The 14,047-nt window shown below is 40.0% G+C and overlaps 1 protein-coding gene across 2 annotated transcripts in view; it reads right to left on the bottom strand.

The window, feature by feature from the left end:
- LOC125426936 (USP6 N-terminal-like protein) overlaps nt 1-14,047 on the bottom strand; it is a 125,836-nt gene that overhangs the window by 20,408 nt on the left and 91,381 nt on the right. For both annotated transcript variants that reach the window (XM_048485814.1, XM_048485815.1), the window contains exons 3-9: nt 11,926-11,999; nt 10,706-10,791; nt 9,237-9,276; nt 8,379-8,459; nt 4,492-4,599; nt 3,406-3,515; nt 1,409-1,457 (exon numbers count right to left, since the gene is read on the bottom strand). In XM_048485814.1, the coding sequence (XP_048341771.1) occupies nt 1,409-1,457; nt 3,406-3,515; nt 4,492-4,599; nt 8,379-8,459; nt 9,237-9,276; nt 10,706-10,791; nt 11,926-11,991 (540 nt within the window). In that variant the 5' untranslated portion in view covers nt 11,992-11,999. The remainder of the gene's footprint in view (nt 1-1,408; nt 1,458-3,405; nt 3,516-4,491; nt 4,600-8,378; nt 8,460-9,236; nt 9,277-10,705; nt 10,792-11,925; nt 12,000-14,047) is intronic.

The raw sequence follows: 14,047 nt of genomic DNA, 5'->3' as shown, positions 1-14,047 counted from the left end.
TCATTTACTTAAACAAATTAAAACAAGATATAATTCACCTATATTAGAAAAAATAATATAAAATATAAGTGATTTTATTTTAGCTGGGATTAAAAAGAAAAAGGAGGTGGTGTTGTACATTAAATCAGATTTAGATCCCAAATTGGCATTAGATCCCAAATTTATGATGGTGACAGATTTGTGGGGGTGAAAGTTAGCCTACTTGGGAATCACAATCCCTCTCTCCCCCTCCCCCCCAGGGTGGGTGGGCCTTGACCAGATGATGGGCCCCCTCCCTCCCCAGGGTGGGTGGACCATGACCAGATTACAGGTCCACTCCCCCTCCTCCCCAGTTGTGATTATTCAATTGTTTGCCTTTCTCTCCTGGTCAAAGGCTATGGTATTGGGAATTTATGCTCCAAATGAGGACAAAGAGACATTTTATCAACAACTTACTGATAAGCTCATAGACATTCCATATGAAAGTTGTTACTTGCTAAGAGAATGAAATGGAATGGCATTGCCAAAAATAATAATAAAAACACACAAAGAAAATTGCTGAAAACTGTTTTTGGTTTGATGGACAATTTGGGTTTGGTGGATCTATGGAGGCAGAAAAATGGAAACTCAGGATAGTATACCTATTTCTCAGAAAGACACAGATCTTTTTCAATAATAGATATGATCTGGGTTTCTAGAGACCTATCTACTAAGATATCTACGGTAGAAATTTTACCAAAGATATTTTCAGATCATAATCGTGTTATGCCTGGTTTGTAAAAATAAATCTAATACTTTCAGATGAAGATGGAATGAAGACTTACTTCAAGAAGATAAAAATTGTTCAGGATTGTAAGAAAAAACCTAAAATAAATTTTAAACTCAATTTAAATAAGGGGCGGACCTGAGAAAGGCTTGGGGTGCAAGTAAGGCTTTTATTAGTGATTATTTGATACAAAGTAATTTTACAAAGAAGGACCCATCATAGCAAACCCCATTTATGTGACTGTATCCTTCTTCTTAGAAAATAATCAGCACAATGACAGTTCCCACCTTCTGCAGGTCTCCAGAGAGACAACCCATCAACCTCACAAATAAATAAGAAAAAGTCCGCAACAGAGCTCCAATCTGTTGAAGCAGCTCTTTCATGAATCCTGCTAGAATAGAAATCCTGATGGCTTTTTGCCCTAACATCATGGCCTTTGTTAACAGCTGCTAGAACTATTGATAAAAGTAATTTTTAAAATACCATTTTGCAAGAAAATTATGTATGCTGGTTTTAGCTGAACTGTGTTCCTTTTTATGGTTCTTTGAAGACTGTCACACTGTTACATTTAAAGTCCTGTATGACATTTCCCCATTTTGCTTACTTAATAGATCTTAACTGAAAACTAAATTCACAGTCTTTCTGCTTCCAGATGGAACTTACCGTGTTGTAAACTGAATAGGCAGACAGAACATGGAACAATGCTTGCTGCCTGTAGAAGGTGAACGAACAAACAGTAGAAATGTTACAGAGTAGGGTTTAAAGGTTGTACTTTAGCTGCCAAAGTGTGAACACAAAGAGGTACTTGAACCATATAAACAAATGAGCAATAGCAGAAGCTAATATGACTATTCAGTACTGGCACAGGATGATGGATTCCAATTATTATACCTATGACACTTTTCAGAATACCTCTGCAAGCAGACCTAATGCTTAGTCACAGATTACTTCCCAAACTATAAAGGTGTTGCACTACTGATTCTTCCCCTTCCAGCCTCTCTCTTAAGGTACAAAACTTAAGAATTACAATGAGTGGTAGGGAGAAGAAGGGAAAAAAGCTTGCAGAACACTAGATAGATTTGGGATGTTTTTCAGCAAAACAGTGGCCTCCTGAAACAAGCAATAAAACACATAGCCAGATACAGTAGACACAGATGGCTGCCCCAAGGACTAAGGAAAGCACAAATGTGTCAATATGAAGCACCACTCTACAAATGGTGAAAATGAACAGGGAATAGATCAACTCAAGACAGAAGTCATCAGGACATTACAGCACACTGTAATGGCTACAGCACACTGAAAGATCTTCAAATGCTTCTGTAATGGTTTGGGGTGGCAACAGGCACTAACATATTTTTGGTGGGGAAATCCCCATGCAGCCTAGTGCCCAGGGGGAGAAAATGGTGCCCCGCCAGCCCCGCCCCCCACTTACCTTTTTCTGCCTGCTGAAAACAGCTTTCTGCCATCTGAAAACAGCTTTCTGCTGGCTGAAAACGGGCCAGGCTGGTGGGGCGGGGCCAGGCCTGGCGAAGCAGGGTGGCGGGGGCAATTTTCCACCTGGAACACACTTTATAGCTATGCCTCTGCACTGTCCTCATGATAGTAGCACATGTTGATTTTGGGATTAATTGAGGATTATCTGCCCACAGAACACCTGCAAAAGCAGCTAAAGCAATGTTTATTTACTGGGCTACCAGTAGATGGCATATTTATTGCTCACAACCATAGACATAAATATATTCTAATTAAACTTCTGTAGTACTCTCCTCTCTGTGGTATAAACCCAATTATAACCTTTTTTCTCCTCAAGGAGGAGAATAGAGACTGAATACAAGAAAAAGGTTTTTTAAAATGTATGTGTGCGTGTGAGGAATAAAGCAGGGACATTCAGGACCAACTTTAGACCACTTAAATGTACATATATGATTAAAAAAATACTAAAATAAGGACAGTTGAAAATTAGCCAGGAAATGTCAAGCTCCCCTTAAGTTTCTTAACCTTTCAGATGACCACTACAACTTTTTAAAAATGCAGACACCTCAGCTTGCCCCAGTAGCTTTCCAATCATCCAAAAAGACTACATATGAGATCTATATACCAGATATGGGTCACATCAGGCCACCATACTAAATAGTCCACTTTTACCTCAAGTAACTGCAATATCCCTACCCTGATTAATGAATTTCTAAACTTTATCTGATTCAAAACTGCCTCAAGCAGCTGTTTTCCCTCTGCTCCCCCCCTTCCCTCCAAGTGTTCTGAGGGTCTTGATTGGTCATTTCCAGGGATTCTCTATAGATCACCAGATTTCAAAGGGAACTGGCAGATGATAGAAAAGGGGACAGAAATTACTGGCTCTTTTATGGTTTCATAAATAAATATTCAATTTTCCTCAATTTTCTTTACTTAAAACTTGTGTCATGGAATCTAAATTTACTATTTGCTTTTGTTTCATGATCATCCACTTATTTTTAATCTCACTGCCAGTCCTGGAGATGCGCAGTGACCCACTCACTTTTTATTTGTACTCTTCCCTTAGATTCGTCAGGATTTGAAACAAAAAGATTTCAACAAGCACCTATTTTAGTTTAACATAGATTAGAGAAATACATTTAAATATAATGAACATGATTAACAAGGTCCGTTCATCAGCAACTTACTTCACTCCATAGCGATCCCGGAACATGATGTGATTTCGAAAGGTGCGGTTGACGTCTAGGTCGATCTGCTTGATTTCTGATGAGAAGCTCTTTGCTTGTTCTTTCATTTTCTGGATCAAAGCAGATGGATTACACTAGTTAACATCATTTGAAGTACTGAAAATAGCTGACTTTAGAAGAGGTGCAAGTATTTTACTTTTTGACATGCTTCAGCTCCTTTTCACATTTATTTTGCTTTTATTCATGAAACCAAACTTGCTGTGGCAGTGATGCCTTCACTTTGGAAAGAGGCACTTTTGGTAGTTTTTATACATTTTTTTCAGACACAAGACTAACAGTTGGCAAGCACTCTGAAGAAGAGAGAAAAACCCACAATCTTCCTGAGAAACCAGGAAATCAAAGGGATCTTCCCAGATCTCTGCTGTGCTTAGTTATAAGAGGAATTCTTCTGGTTGTGACACTGATAAATCATCATAGTTCCATGCTGACAGCTCTACAGGAGTTGTGAAATGCTGCTGATCAGGCATTTGCTATCCAAGCACAAATCAAGCTGGAAGCAGACAGATTAGAATCCACAGAATAAGCAACTCATGGAGGTCAATGATACATGAACAAAGCGTTCTACAGGAAAAAAGTAGAACAGAAGACAATCTAAGGCCCATGTAAGCTGAACATAAAAAGGGTGCTAAAACTGTCTTATATGTTTGATAAATCTAATCTTCACAGACAATTTTTTTCACCAAGTTTCAGACATTCATCCATTACAAATTCAGGGAAAGCAAATGCTTAATTTCAGCTCTACTGCTTTCAGATAATTTCACAAGGCAGTCCACGAAGCCTATCTGCCTTTGATTTTCTTGTTCAGAACAGAGTATTTCGTGCTATAAATTTCCCAGAGCTGCAGTTCAACTGAAATGAACAAATGTAATGAGGTACCACCCAAATTTTAATTCTGACAGTCTGAAGCCTTTCCTCAATTTTCAGTCTATGTACTTTAATGTGTTGATATCTGAAATAGCAGCTATTAATTAGGAAACTGGCTCAGCAGTCTTGTACGTGTGGTTTGTATGCAATAAAACACCTTACCTCGTACTTTCCTTCATTCTCTGACTTAATCTTTTCAATGTCCAGCAGGAGTGACCAAACCTGGCCTCGAACTTGGAGCGGAACCCCTTTATAAACTCTTCGAAACATCTACAAAGTGTTACATAAAAGAAAATTAACACAATTTTTAAGAGGCATGAGCATTTTATCAAATACAACATATCCCACAGCAATTTGGCAACCCAATATAATCATTCTGAAAGTATTTATTCCATGCTATATGCTCACTCTTCAGTTTTGTTCAAGAGATGCAAGGTGGCATGAATAGCAGCAATCACATATGAAGGAGAGATTTTAATCTGAGGCATACTACTTGTGCTCTTTTTCACTGACTGGACAACTTAAGTGACTCCATAGTCTGCGTGGAAAACTTGCCAGTTCAAAAGGTAAAAGTTGAAACACTATCTAAGCAAAAGAGCTTCAATTAATGAGAATATATTTATTCATGTGTCACTATTACAATCTGTATTCAAAACTGTATTCCGAAACGTTAGGAGAGAATGCTTCTAGAACACGGCCATAAAGCCCAGAAACCACACAGCACCCCAGTGTATTCCAAACTATTTGTGCAACAAACAGATGGAACGCCTTGAAGGATGCTTTGGAGCGCTGGGCGACATTTGTGAAGTATGAAAGTTCCAGCTGAGATGCTCCCCATATTCGCAGTTTCTTTGCTTTCCACATTTCCTGAACATGAAATGGAAGCAGAAAGTTGTAACTTAGAAGGCATGAAACTGTCTTTATTAATCATTGCTAGACTTTTTTTTTAACCTATGCCTTTATTAACCTTGGCTAGTTAATGTGAACTCTAAGCCAATTAATGTAGTCTATTCAGAGGTTGTCACCACATCTAAACACAAATTCATTTCAGCTTTTTTCGAGACAATGACAAAGAACCTTGCATTATCTGGTTGTGATAGTAAACCCCAGCCCCCCAGCCCCAGAAAAAACTGAACAGATTTCTGACCTAGTCAAATTTTGACCCAAGATAAATTGTACTTAACTAGCATAATTATGCAAGAATATTTTTGTTTTACACAATTTATTCTACAATTATCACAAAGAGAGAACAATGAACAATGCAGGGCACTGAAGGCCCACTGAAACCCCCACCCTTTCACTAGGTCGTGCCACATACTTTTAAGTTGTAAAGGACAAAATTGTATCACAAGGCTGCCGCTTATGCTGACAAACTAAAGCCTCCAGATGGAGTACAATAACAACAGACTTTTTACTTATATATTTCATTACAATCTTAAATGAAAATGTACACAAGTTTACAAGTATCTATACAAGAACAAGCCAGTCAGAAATTTAGACTAAATGCCAACCTTGTAATGAAACTTCAAGGCTCATTCTGTAAAAATGATAACAAAAATGCAAATAAATAGAAAAGTCCCCAGCCCAAAATACAAAAAAATTTTTACTTACAAACTGAATGGTATTAGGAAACACAATTAGTTACAATGAAATGGGATAATCTACAAAAAATAAACAGTCTATACAAATACAATACATTTTTAACTCCTCATTTCAATTGCCGCATTTAAAGTGACCTTGCACTTTTGGTATCCTTTATACATTTTTTATTCTTTTTTGTTTACATTGTTTACATTATGGGTTTTGGTTATAAATTGATTGTATTTGTATATACTGTTTGTTTTTTTGTAGATTATCCCATTTCATTGTAACTAGTTGTGTTTCTTAGTACCATCCAGTTTGTAAGTATTAAAAATATATATTTGGGGCTGGGGTTTTCTTGTGGACTTTTCTATTCATTTGCATTTTTGTTTTCATTGGTGTGTGGGCTAAGTATTCCCTAAAAAGATAAACAAAAATTAAGCCATAAATATTTCAATAAAGCCTTCAGCTACACTTTTCTTTGTGGCTTTACAGCAAAGGAAATGACAGTAAGGTTTCTTGTTTCCTCCAATCCAACTGAAAACCTTTTTGAAAGACTTTGGAAACCAGTGGTCCTGGTGGTACCATCAAAATCAAAATGTTTACCCTTCCTTTCTGCCCCCATAAGACCACCAAGGCAACTAACAAATTAAAACATACAAATGTCATCTTAAAAGCCATTAAAGCCAACATGCAAATGTATCATTAGAAGTTAAAATAAAAGCTTAAGTACAAAAGTTAAAGCAGCAATTAAATCCTGGACAGGAAGGAGGACTCGCTGAGCTGGTAAAAGCTGCCTCCTGGTCCCAGCTTCCACCTGCGTATCCACCAGTAGGTAAGTTTATTCGGGTACAGCAGGAAGTCTCTCTGCAGAAACATGTTTTAATTTGGCTTTGATACTGCTTCTAATGTATATGTTTAAAATTCTCACCTTCGTATATCCTGCCCCCAAAATGAGTTATAAAATAACTCCATGTCCCAGTATCACTAATCAAAGAACAGCAGGCATTTCTGCACAGATATCACTTTGGAATAGGGAAAAAAAAGATCCACAGTAGGACGTAACAAGGCTTGAACTGAGGGAGCAATTCACTCTCCCCTTTAGTAATGCTTTCAGGAGGGAAGGATTTTCAAAAGCAATTTAGCTGCACATTGCTGTGCCCCAGCAGGGTCTTCTAGAGCTTGCAATCCTAAGGATGCCTTCCTGGGAGTAAGCACCCTTGAATTACATGGACTTGCTTCTCTAGACTTGCTAACGACTGCTCCCTAAGTCAAGCTCAGTTTATCTTGGGAAATATGTTCCAAGCACATCTTGGGGAAGACAACAGGAAGGATTTGGATAAAATGTGCATGTGCATAAAAACATGCCAATCATAAATTACACTAGACCTGAGGCTCCCATCAGCTTTTGAATTTTTCAGTGAAATACTGAAGTTCTGCAGAGAGGGATGAAATAAAGAATTCCAGAACTCATGGGCTATTTTTTCAGCTTGGAGGCAGATAACAATCCAACTTCTCTGCCAGCAAACCATAAGCCAGTTCATGTCATGACACACAAGTGCTGAAGCTGAATCACGCTAGAAAGCGGCTGGTCTGGCCAATGAGAAATGGAATACAAGAGTTGCAGGTGTGAACTGACCACTGGGTTATGTTGATCAGTTGGCTCCTTTAGCACTGAATAAGAGGGCTGATGGACAGAGAGAGAGGAACTAGGAAACAGAAACTGTAAAAGCCTCCGACTCACCCTCACAAACATCTCAACCTAAACTTCTGAAGGAGACAGGCAGGATAAAAGCATAAAGGGGGGGGGAGAGAATCCTCATATTGGTGGCAGCTCGACTAACAACCCCAGGTTTAAAAAGTGCTCTGGTACTCACTCCTTCTTTTCCCAGCTTTTAGAGACAAACAAGGGATTAACAAAAGGTATGCTATGGCTATAATCATTAGTATTGGAAAATTATTTTTCAACATGTCTAGAAGGGAATTCAGCAATTACCAATATTTTCAGCGAGAATTTTTCAGAATTTAGCAACTGTAGAAAAAGGTTTGTATCTGTAAAGCCTCAACGAAGATCAGCTGAGGATCAAGCATAATTGTGATCAAATATCTGCCTTCAAGACAGTCTTCTGGAATTTCATTCACACACATGCAGCTGAGACTGGTCAGAAAAGAAATGCAGCTTGTGAAATTATTAACATAGCCCAGGGGTGGCCAACCTATGGCACTCCAGATGTTCATGGACTGCAATTCCCATCAGCCCCTGGCAGGGGGCTGATGGGAATTGTATTCCATGAACATCTGGAGTGCCACAGGTTGGCCACCCCTGACATAGCCTATTCACTGATCTCCAGACCACTGCTTAAAAAAAGAACACACAAGTCTTAATCCAAATCCATTCACATCACAATAAAGGCCAAAACAAAGGAAACTATAACACCACTAAAATGAGCCCTGGTTTTCTTCCTGACCTTCTCACTGTTTCTGTATTTTCCCCATTTTCTTAACATCTTCAGCCATTTGTCCACTCGTTCAATCTCTTGAAGTTTTTGCTGGAAAAGAAGATTAAATATTAAGATTGCAGGGTTTTTCCCATTTATGTATAGCAAAGAGAGAAAGAGTGGGTATCATAGTCAGCCCAGCAAGGAAATCAATGGGTCATAAAAAGTGAAAATATAGCTGAGATAGATAGGTGATCTAAGACAAAATAGGCTCAATCATATAGCTATGTTTGCATAAACCACAATTATGATTTAATGTGGGGACCTGTGAAACTTATGAGGGGGATTCTAGGCTGGCCCCTCCACAAGCCCTCCCTATTCCCCTGGGTACCCACCACCACCAAAGCCCCATTGGAAGATGGCGGCAAGCCACTCTCCTGCTTGCCCCGCCAGAACCCCTCCCCATTCACCTGTGAACTGTCCCCCCAAATCCCAAGCATCTGCAGGTGCTTGCAGAAGCCCCAACCATCCTCACCACCTCTCCCCCACAACCAAGATGGCACCTCTAAGCTCCCCATTCTGCCGTAGCCTCAACCCACCAAAAAAACAAGCAATGCCACTGGGACGTGGGCAGCAAGCTGCTCTCCTGTTCAGCCTGCCTTAACCACTCCTCATTCACACGCGCATCCTCCCCATGTCCCAAACCACCCAACCTGAGAGGCAGCACACAGTGAGTTGTACGAGGGGGCAGAACAGGTGGTGGGAGTCCTGGGAAACAATGGGTGAGGACTTGGCTGGCGTTTTCCCTCCCCCCCTTCCTAGAGCCCATTTTATGGCACCCTAAAATGGGCTTTTACTGCTAGTAGAAAATAAAGCTCCAGTGCTTACCTTCTCTTCCAGAGCACTGCGGAGTGGCAGCTCATGCTCGCTGAAAAAAGATTAGTAAAAATTCCAATCAAACCATGTGTAAACCCACAGTATAAAAGTCAGATGTCTTGCCCTGAACGCTGGGCAAAATTTAACAGTTATTGGCCTACTATATCAAAGAGTTTTATCACAGAGATCTATTTATTTCATGTATAACAAAACTTTAGAATTCTTGTCTGATCTCCAGTTTATTCAGCCTCAGGAGCAAGTCTTTCTTCTGGCTCCTGTTCATAGACAGATAACAGGAAAAGGATTACTGTGTAGATTACACTGTGGCTACCATAGCAAATATTTCAAAACACAAGAACTGATGATATACTAGTGGTGTAGCGCCAAGGGGGTGGAGGAGCATGCAATGCACCGGGCGCGCGCCGGTGTGGGGGCGTTCAGGGGCGTTCCAGGTGGAGGCAAGGCAGGGGTGCAGGGTGTACGCATGCCCCAGGTGCAGTCCCCCCTCACTTAGGCTCTGTGATATACCCTAATATATACACCATAGAAGTAATGGTTTGAAACACTATGAGGTTCTTCAGCAAAATATTATAGTTTACAGGAACTGCGATCACATCACATACTCATAAGAACATAAGAACAAGCCAGCTGGATCAGACCAGAGTCCATCTAGTCCAGCTCTCTGCTACTCACAGTGGCCCACCAGCTCCCTTTGGGAGCTCACATGCAGGATATGAAAGCAATGGCCTTCTGCGGCTGTTGCTCCCGATCACCTGGTCTGTTAAGGCATTTGCAATCTCAGATCAAAGAGGATCAAGATTGGTAGCCATAAATCGACTTATCCTCCATAAATCTGTCCAAGCCCCTTTTAAAGCTATCCAGGTTAGTGGCCATCACCACCTCCTGTGGCAGCATATTCCAAACACCAATCACATGTTGTGTGAAGAAGTGTTTCCTTTTATTAGTCCTAATTCTTCCCCCCAGCATTTTCAATGTGTGCCCCCTGGTTCTAGTATTGTGAGAAAGAGAGAAAATTTTATCTCTGTCAACATTTTCTATCCCATGCTTAATTTTATAGACTTCAATCATATCCCCCCTCAGACGTCCCCTCTCCAAACTAAAGAGTCCCAAACGCTGCAGCCTCTCCTCATATGGAAGGTGCTCCAGTCCCTCAATCATCCTCGTTGCCCTTCTCTGCACTTTTTCTATCTCTTCAATATCCTTTTTGAGGACATTTATTTACCTACAGAAGACATGGTGTTTAATTTCTGAAGACAAAGTAATGTCATGTCTTATCTATGGAAGATTCTTTCATAAGCAACAAAAAGCTCTCTTCATTCCTTTGGCAGGATTTGGAGTGAGACGATGGTAGGTACAACATATGGAGGCTGATTAAAACCATGTTAAATAAAAAAGTACAACTGTGAGTCTTAACACTATTTCAGGAAAAGATCCAAATGAACAGGAAAAGATAAACTTACTGCAAAAATCCAAATCTATCTGTGACTTTGTACAGAGTGAAGTCAGCATCTTCCCATGGGTCAATCTGAGCCCCTTCCTGTCTTCCCTGAAAAGAAAAGGGAAGGGATACAATAAGCATGCTATGATGCAGCCTAAGAAAATAAAATGTTGGGCATATTGATATGTGTTACTGTGAGCAGTATTCCAAAATATTAAGATGACAATGCCTATTCCTGTGGTGAAACAAGCTTTCTTGAACTATTATTGTGCTATGATAAAGGCAAGGTAGGAAGCATGGTGAAGGGTATAAATCAGCTATCAATATGCATTTCTATAGAATGACACCCATTTTTCCATATGTATATTGGCATGCACTTTGCACAATCCTTTTGCAGTTGTGTACAGCTATCTCAGTTCTATAAATTCTGCCCTGAACTTGTCCATATAGGCTGCTCTTCTATTCAACTGCTGTACTGCCAGTATGGCTCAGTACCGAATTGGGGAGGGAGGGGGAGACACTATTCTCAGGATCCTCTAAATATATAAGTTAGATGAAACAAGTACCAGAGACAGGCAGACCAAAGGAAGTTCTCAGGGACAATAATATCCATACCGTCATGCTTTCAGCCTTGGAATCGATTACTGAAATGTCTTAGGGCTGACAAGAAGATGACTGCTTTCTGGCAAAGACTCAAGTTACACAGCCAAAGCAAGGAACATACACTGGGGTCAATTTATTTCTATCTTATTAGGAAATGCTGGAATGCTGTCGAAATAATGTATGGGATATTCTGAGCCAACCTGACAGTTTGTGATGTCAGAAAAGAGGACTTAAGACATTAAAACCATGAGAAGCTAGAATGGTAGTAGTCATTTCATTTTAAGCTATCTTTACTTTAGAACCCATCATTGCCTCCATCTGATAGCTGCTCCAATAAACATTCCTGGCAGTGGCTTGTGGCTACACAGAGATCATGTAGTGGGAACCAATCAGTGGGGCAAATTAGTGCTCACCCTAAGCTTGTTACATGGAGGAAGCTGCCATGTGGCTGCAGCTTCAGGCAAGGTCTACTGAGCTGCTACATGGTGAGACGTCATCAACCTTGCTGGCGTGGGGGGTGGGGGGTATTATTGGAACAGGCAACTAGCTGGCTGGTGAAAGAGGTTCCTGCTATCCGTAGACAGTTAACAAAAAGCTTGGGCCAGACAGTGCATTAGTTTACAAAAGCAAGAACCTTACCTTCTCATACTTGCTGATGATTTCTGCCCTTTCTTCTGCTATTAAGGCATCTATATCTTTCTTCATGTCAGAAACTGTAAGCAAAATTGAAAATCAATAGTGAGCTAATAAACTGACACCACATGAAGCACAGGGAACATTTTGGATAGGGCCCTAGAAAAAGGCTTTGTTAACAACTCAAAAAACCCAAATCTTAGTCTAGAATCAAAATTAGGTGGAAGAAGGGAAATCTCAAATACATCTATATACAGTTCTTGTCAAACAATACAAACACTATTAGAGTCTGAACAGTGCATTTGAATTAGCCCATTTTTTCCTGCAGAATAAGGAAATAAGATGTTTATTTCAATTCAGTTCAACCATTTTTTAAATCTTAGCATCTGGTTTTCTTCTCAGAGGAATTATTTCAAAACTTAGTCCTGAAGATCAAACTTGCATACAAGAGAGCTTATTCTGATATATAGCTATTGGTTCCCACACACTTTTCTGAAAAAACAAGGCTCTGATAACCATGATACATACCCTGTCAATGCCAAGACTGGACTGTTCAACATGTTCTATGCTCAAGCTGCCATTGAGGACTATTTGGAAATTTCATCCATTCCGGAATTCAGCAGCCATGCTATTAATTGGTGTGGTCCAGAGAGAACATGCAACTAGTTTCTGTTGCTACTGCTTCCAATTTTTATGTAAACATTTTCTCTGGCAACAGTTAGCTTTTTAAAATGTTTTCAATATTCACATGAGATCACAAGACTGTAAAAGGGTAGCACAGAATCCCCAAACCTGTACCTTCTGATTAAAGACACACATGTGCTGAGGGATGGTGAGGACCATTTTAGAAACCCCTTTACCTCAAGATTTCCCCCTCTTCCAGGATTCTATAAACAGTGAGAGTTTTGAGTAGGATAATTCCCTACTTTTTACAGATTCTCTGCTGCCTTGAACATCCTGTGGTATCTGGATCACATTCAGTACTTTTATATCATCATCATCATCATCATCATCATCATCATCATCATCATCATCATCATCATCATCATCATCATCATCATCATCATCATTGCTATTGCTATTGTTATTGTTATTATATTGATACAAAAACAGTTATACACAGCAAACAAGATCAATATGCTGGATTTTGTATTACATCACACGTCGGACACTTCCCAAGCATCTAGGACTGTGTGATGTATCAACGAATAATGCGTGCAGAGCCGAGTAGGGTGGCCTTTTGCAGCTGACATATGGTGATTTTGTCAGTGCCAATTGTTTTTAAGTGCCGTTCAAGATCTTTAGGCACTGCACCCAGTGTGCCGATCACCACTGGGACCACCTTTACTGGTTTGTGCCAGAGTCTTTGTAGTTCAATCCTTAAATCCTCGTATCGTGTAAGTTTTTCCAGTTGCTTCTCATCAATCCTTCTGTCACCAGGAATTGCAACATCAACTATCCACACTTTCTTTTTTTCCACAATCATGAGGTCAGGAGTATTGTGTTCCAAAACTTTGTCAGTCTGAATTCGGAAGTCCCAGAGTAGTTTTACGTGTTCATTTTCAGTGACCTTTTCAGGTTTGTGATTCCACCAGTTCTTTGTCACAGGCAGATGGTAGTTGTGGCACAAGTTCCAGTGAATCATCTGAGCAACAGTATTATGCCTCTGCTTGTAGTCCGTCTGCACGATCTTCTTGCAGCAGCTAAGTATGTGATCTATTGTTTCGTCTGCTTCCTTGCAGAGTCTGAACTTGGGATCTGTAGTTGACTTTTCAATTCTGGCTTTGATGGCATTTGTTCGAATTGCTTGTTCTTGGGCTGCAAGAATCAAGCTCTCAGTCTCCTTTTTCAAAGTTCCATTTGTGAGCCACAATTAGTTTTTTTTTTCCTTGTCAATTTTGCCCTCAATTTTTTTCCAGGAACTGTTCATGGAGAGCCTTCTTTTGCCAGTTTTCTCTTCTGCTTTGCAGTGTATTTTTATGGTATTCACTCTTTGTCTTTTGCACTTTGAGCAGTTTTCTGCTGTTGACTTCCATCAATGTTGGTTCTTCACTGTTTTTCACATAATCTGCCAGTGCACGGTTCTCTTCTTCCACCGTTTGTTTCACTTGCAGAAGCCCTCTACCTC

This window comes from Sphaerodactylus townsendi, linkage group LG02, assembly GCF_021028975.2.
Source record: "Sphaerodactylus townsendi isolate TG3544 linkage group LG02, MPM_Stown_v2.3, whole genome shotgun sequence".
NCBI classification, from domain to species: domain Eukaryota; kingdom Metazoa; phylum Chordata; class Lepidosauria; order Squamata; family Sphaerodactylidae; genus Sphaerodactylus; species Sphaerodactylus townsendi.
This window is presented reverse-complemented; position numbering and strand designations above follow the sequence as displayed.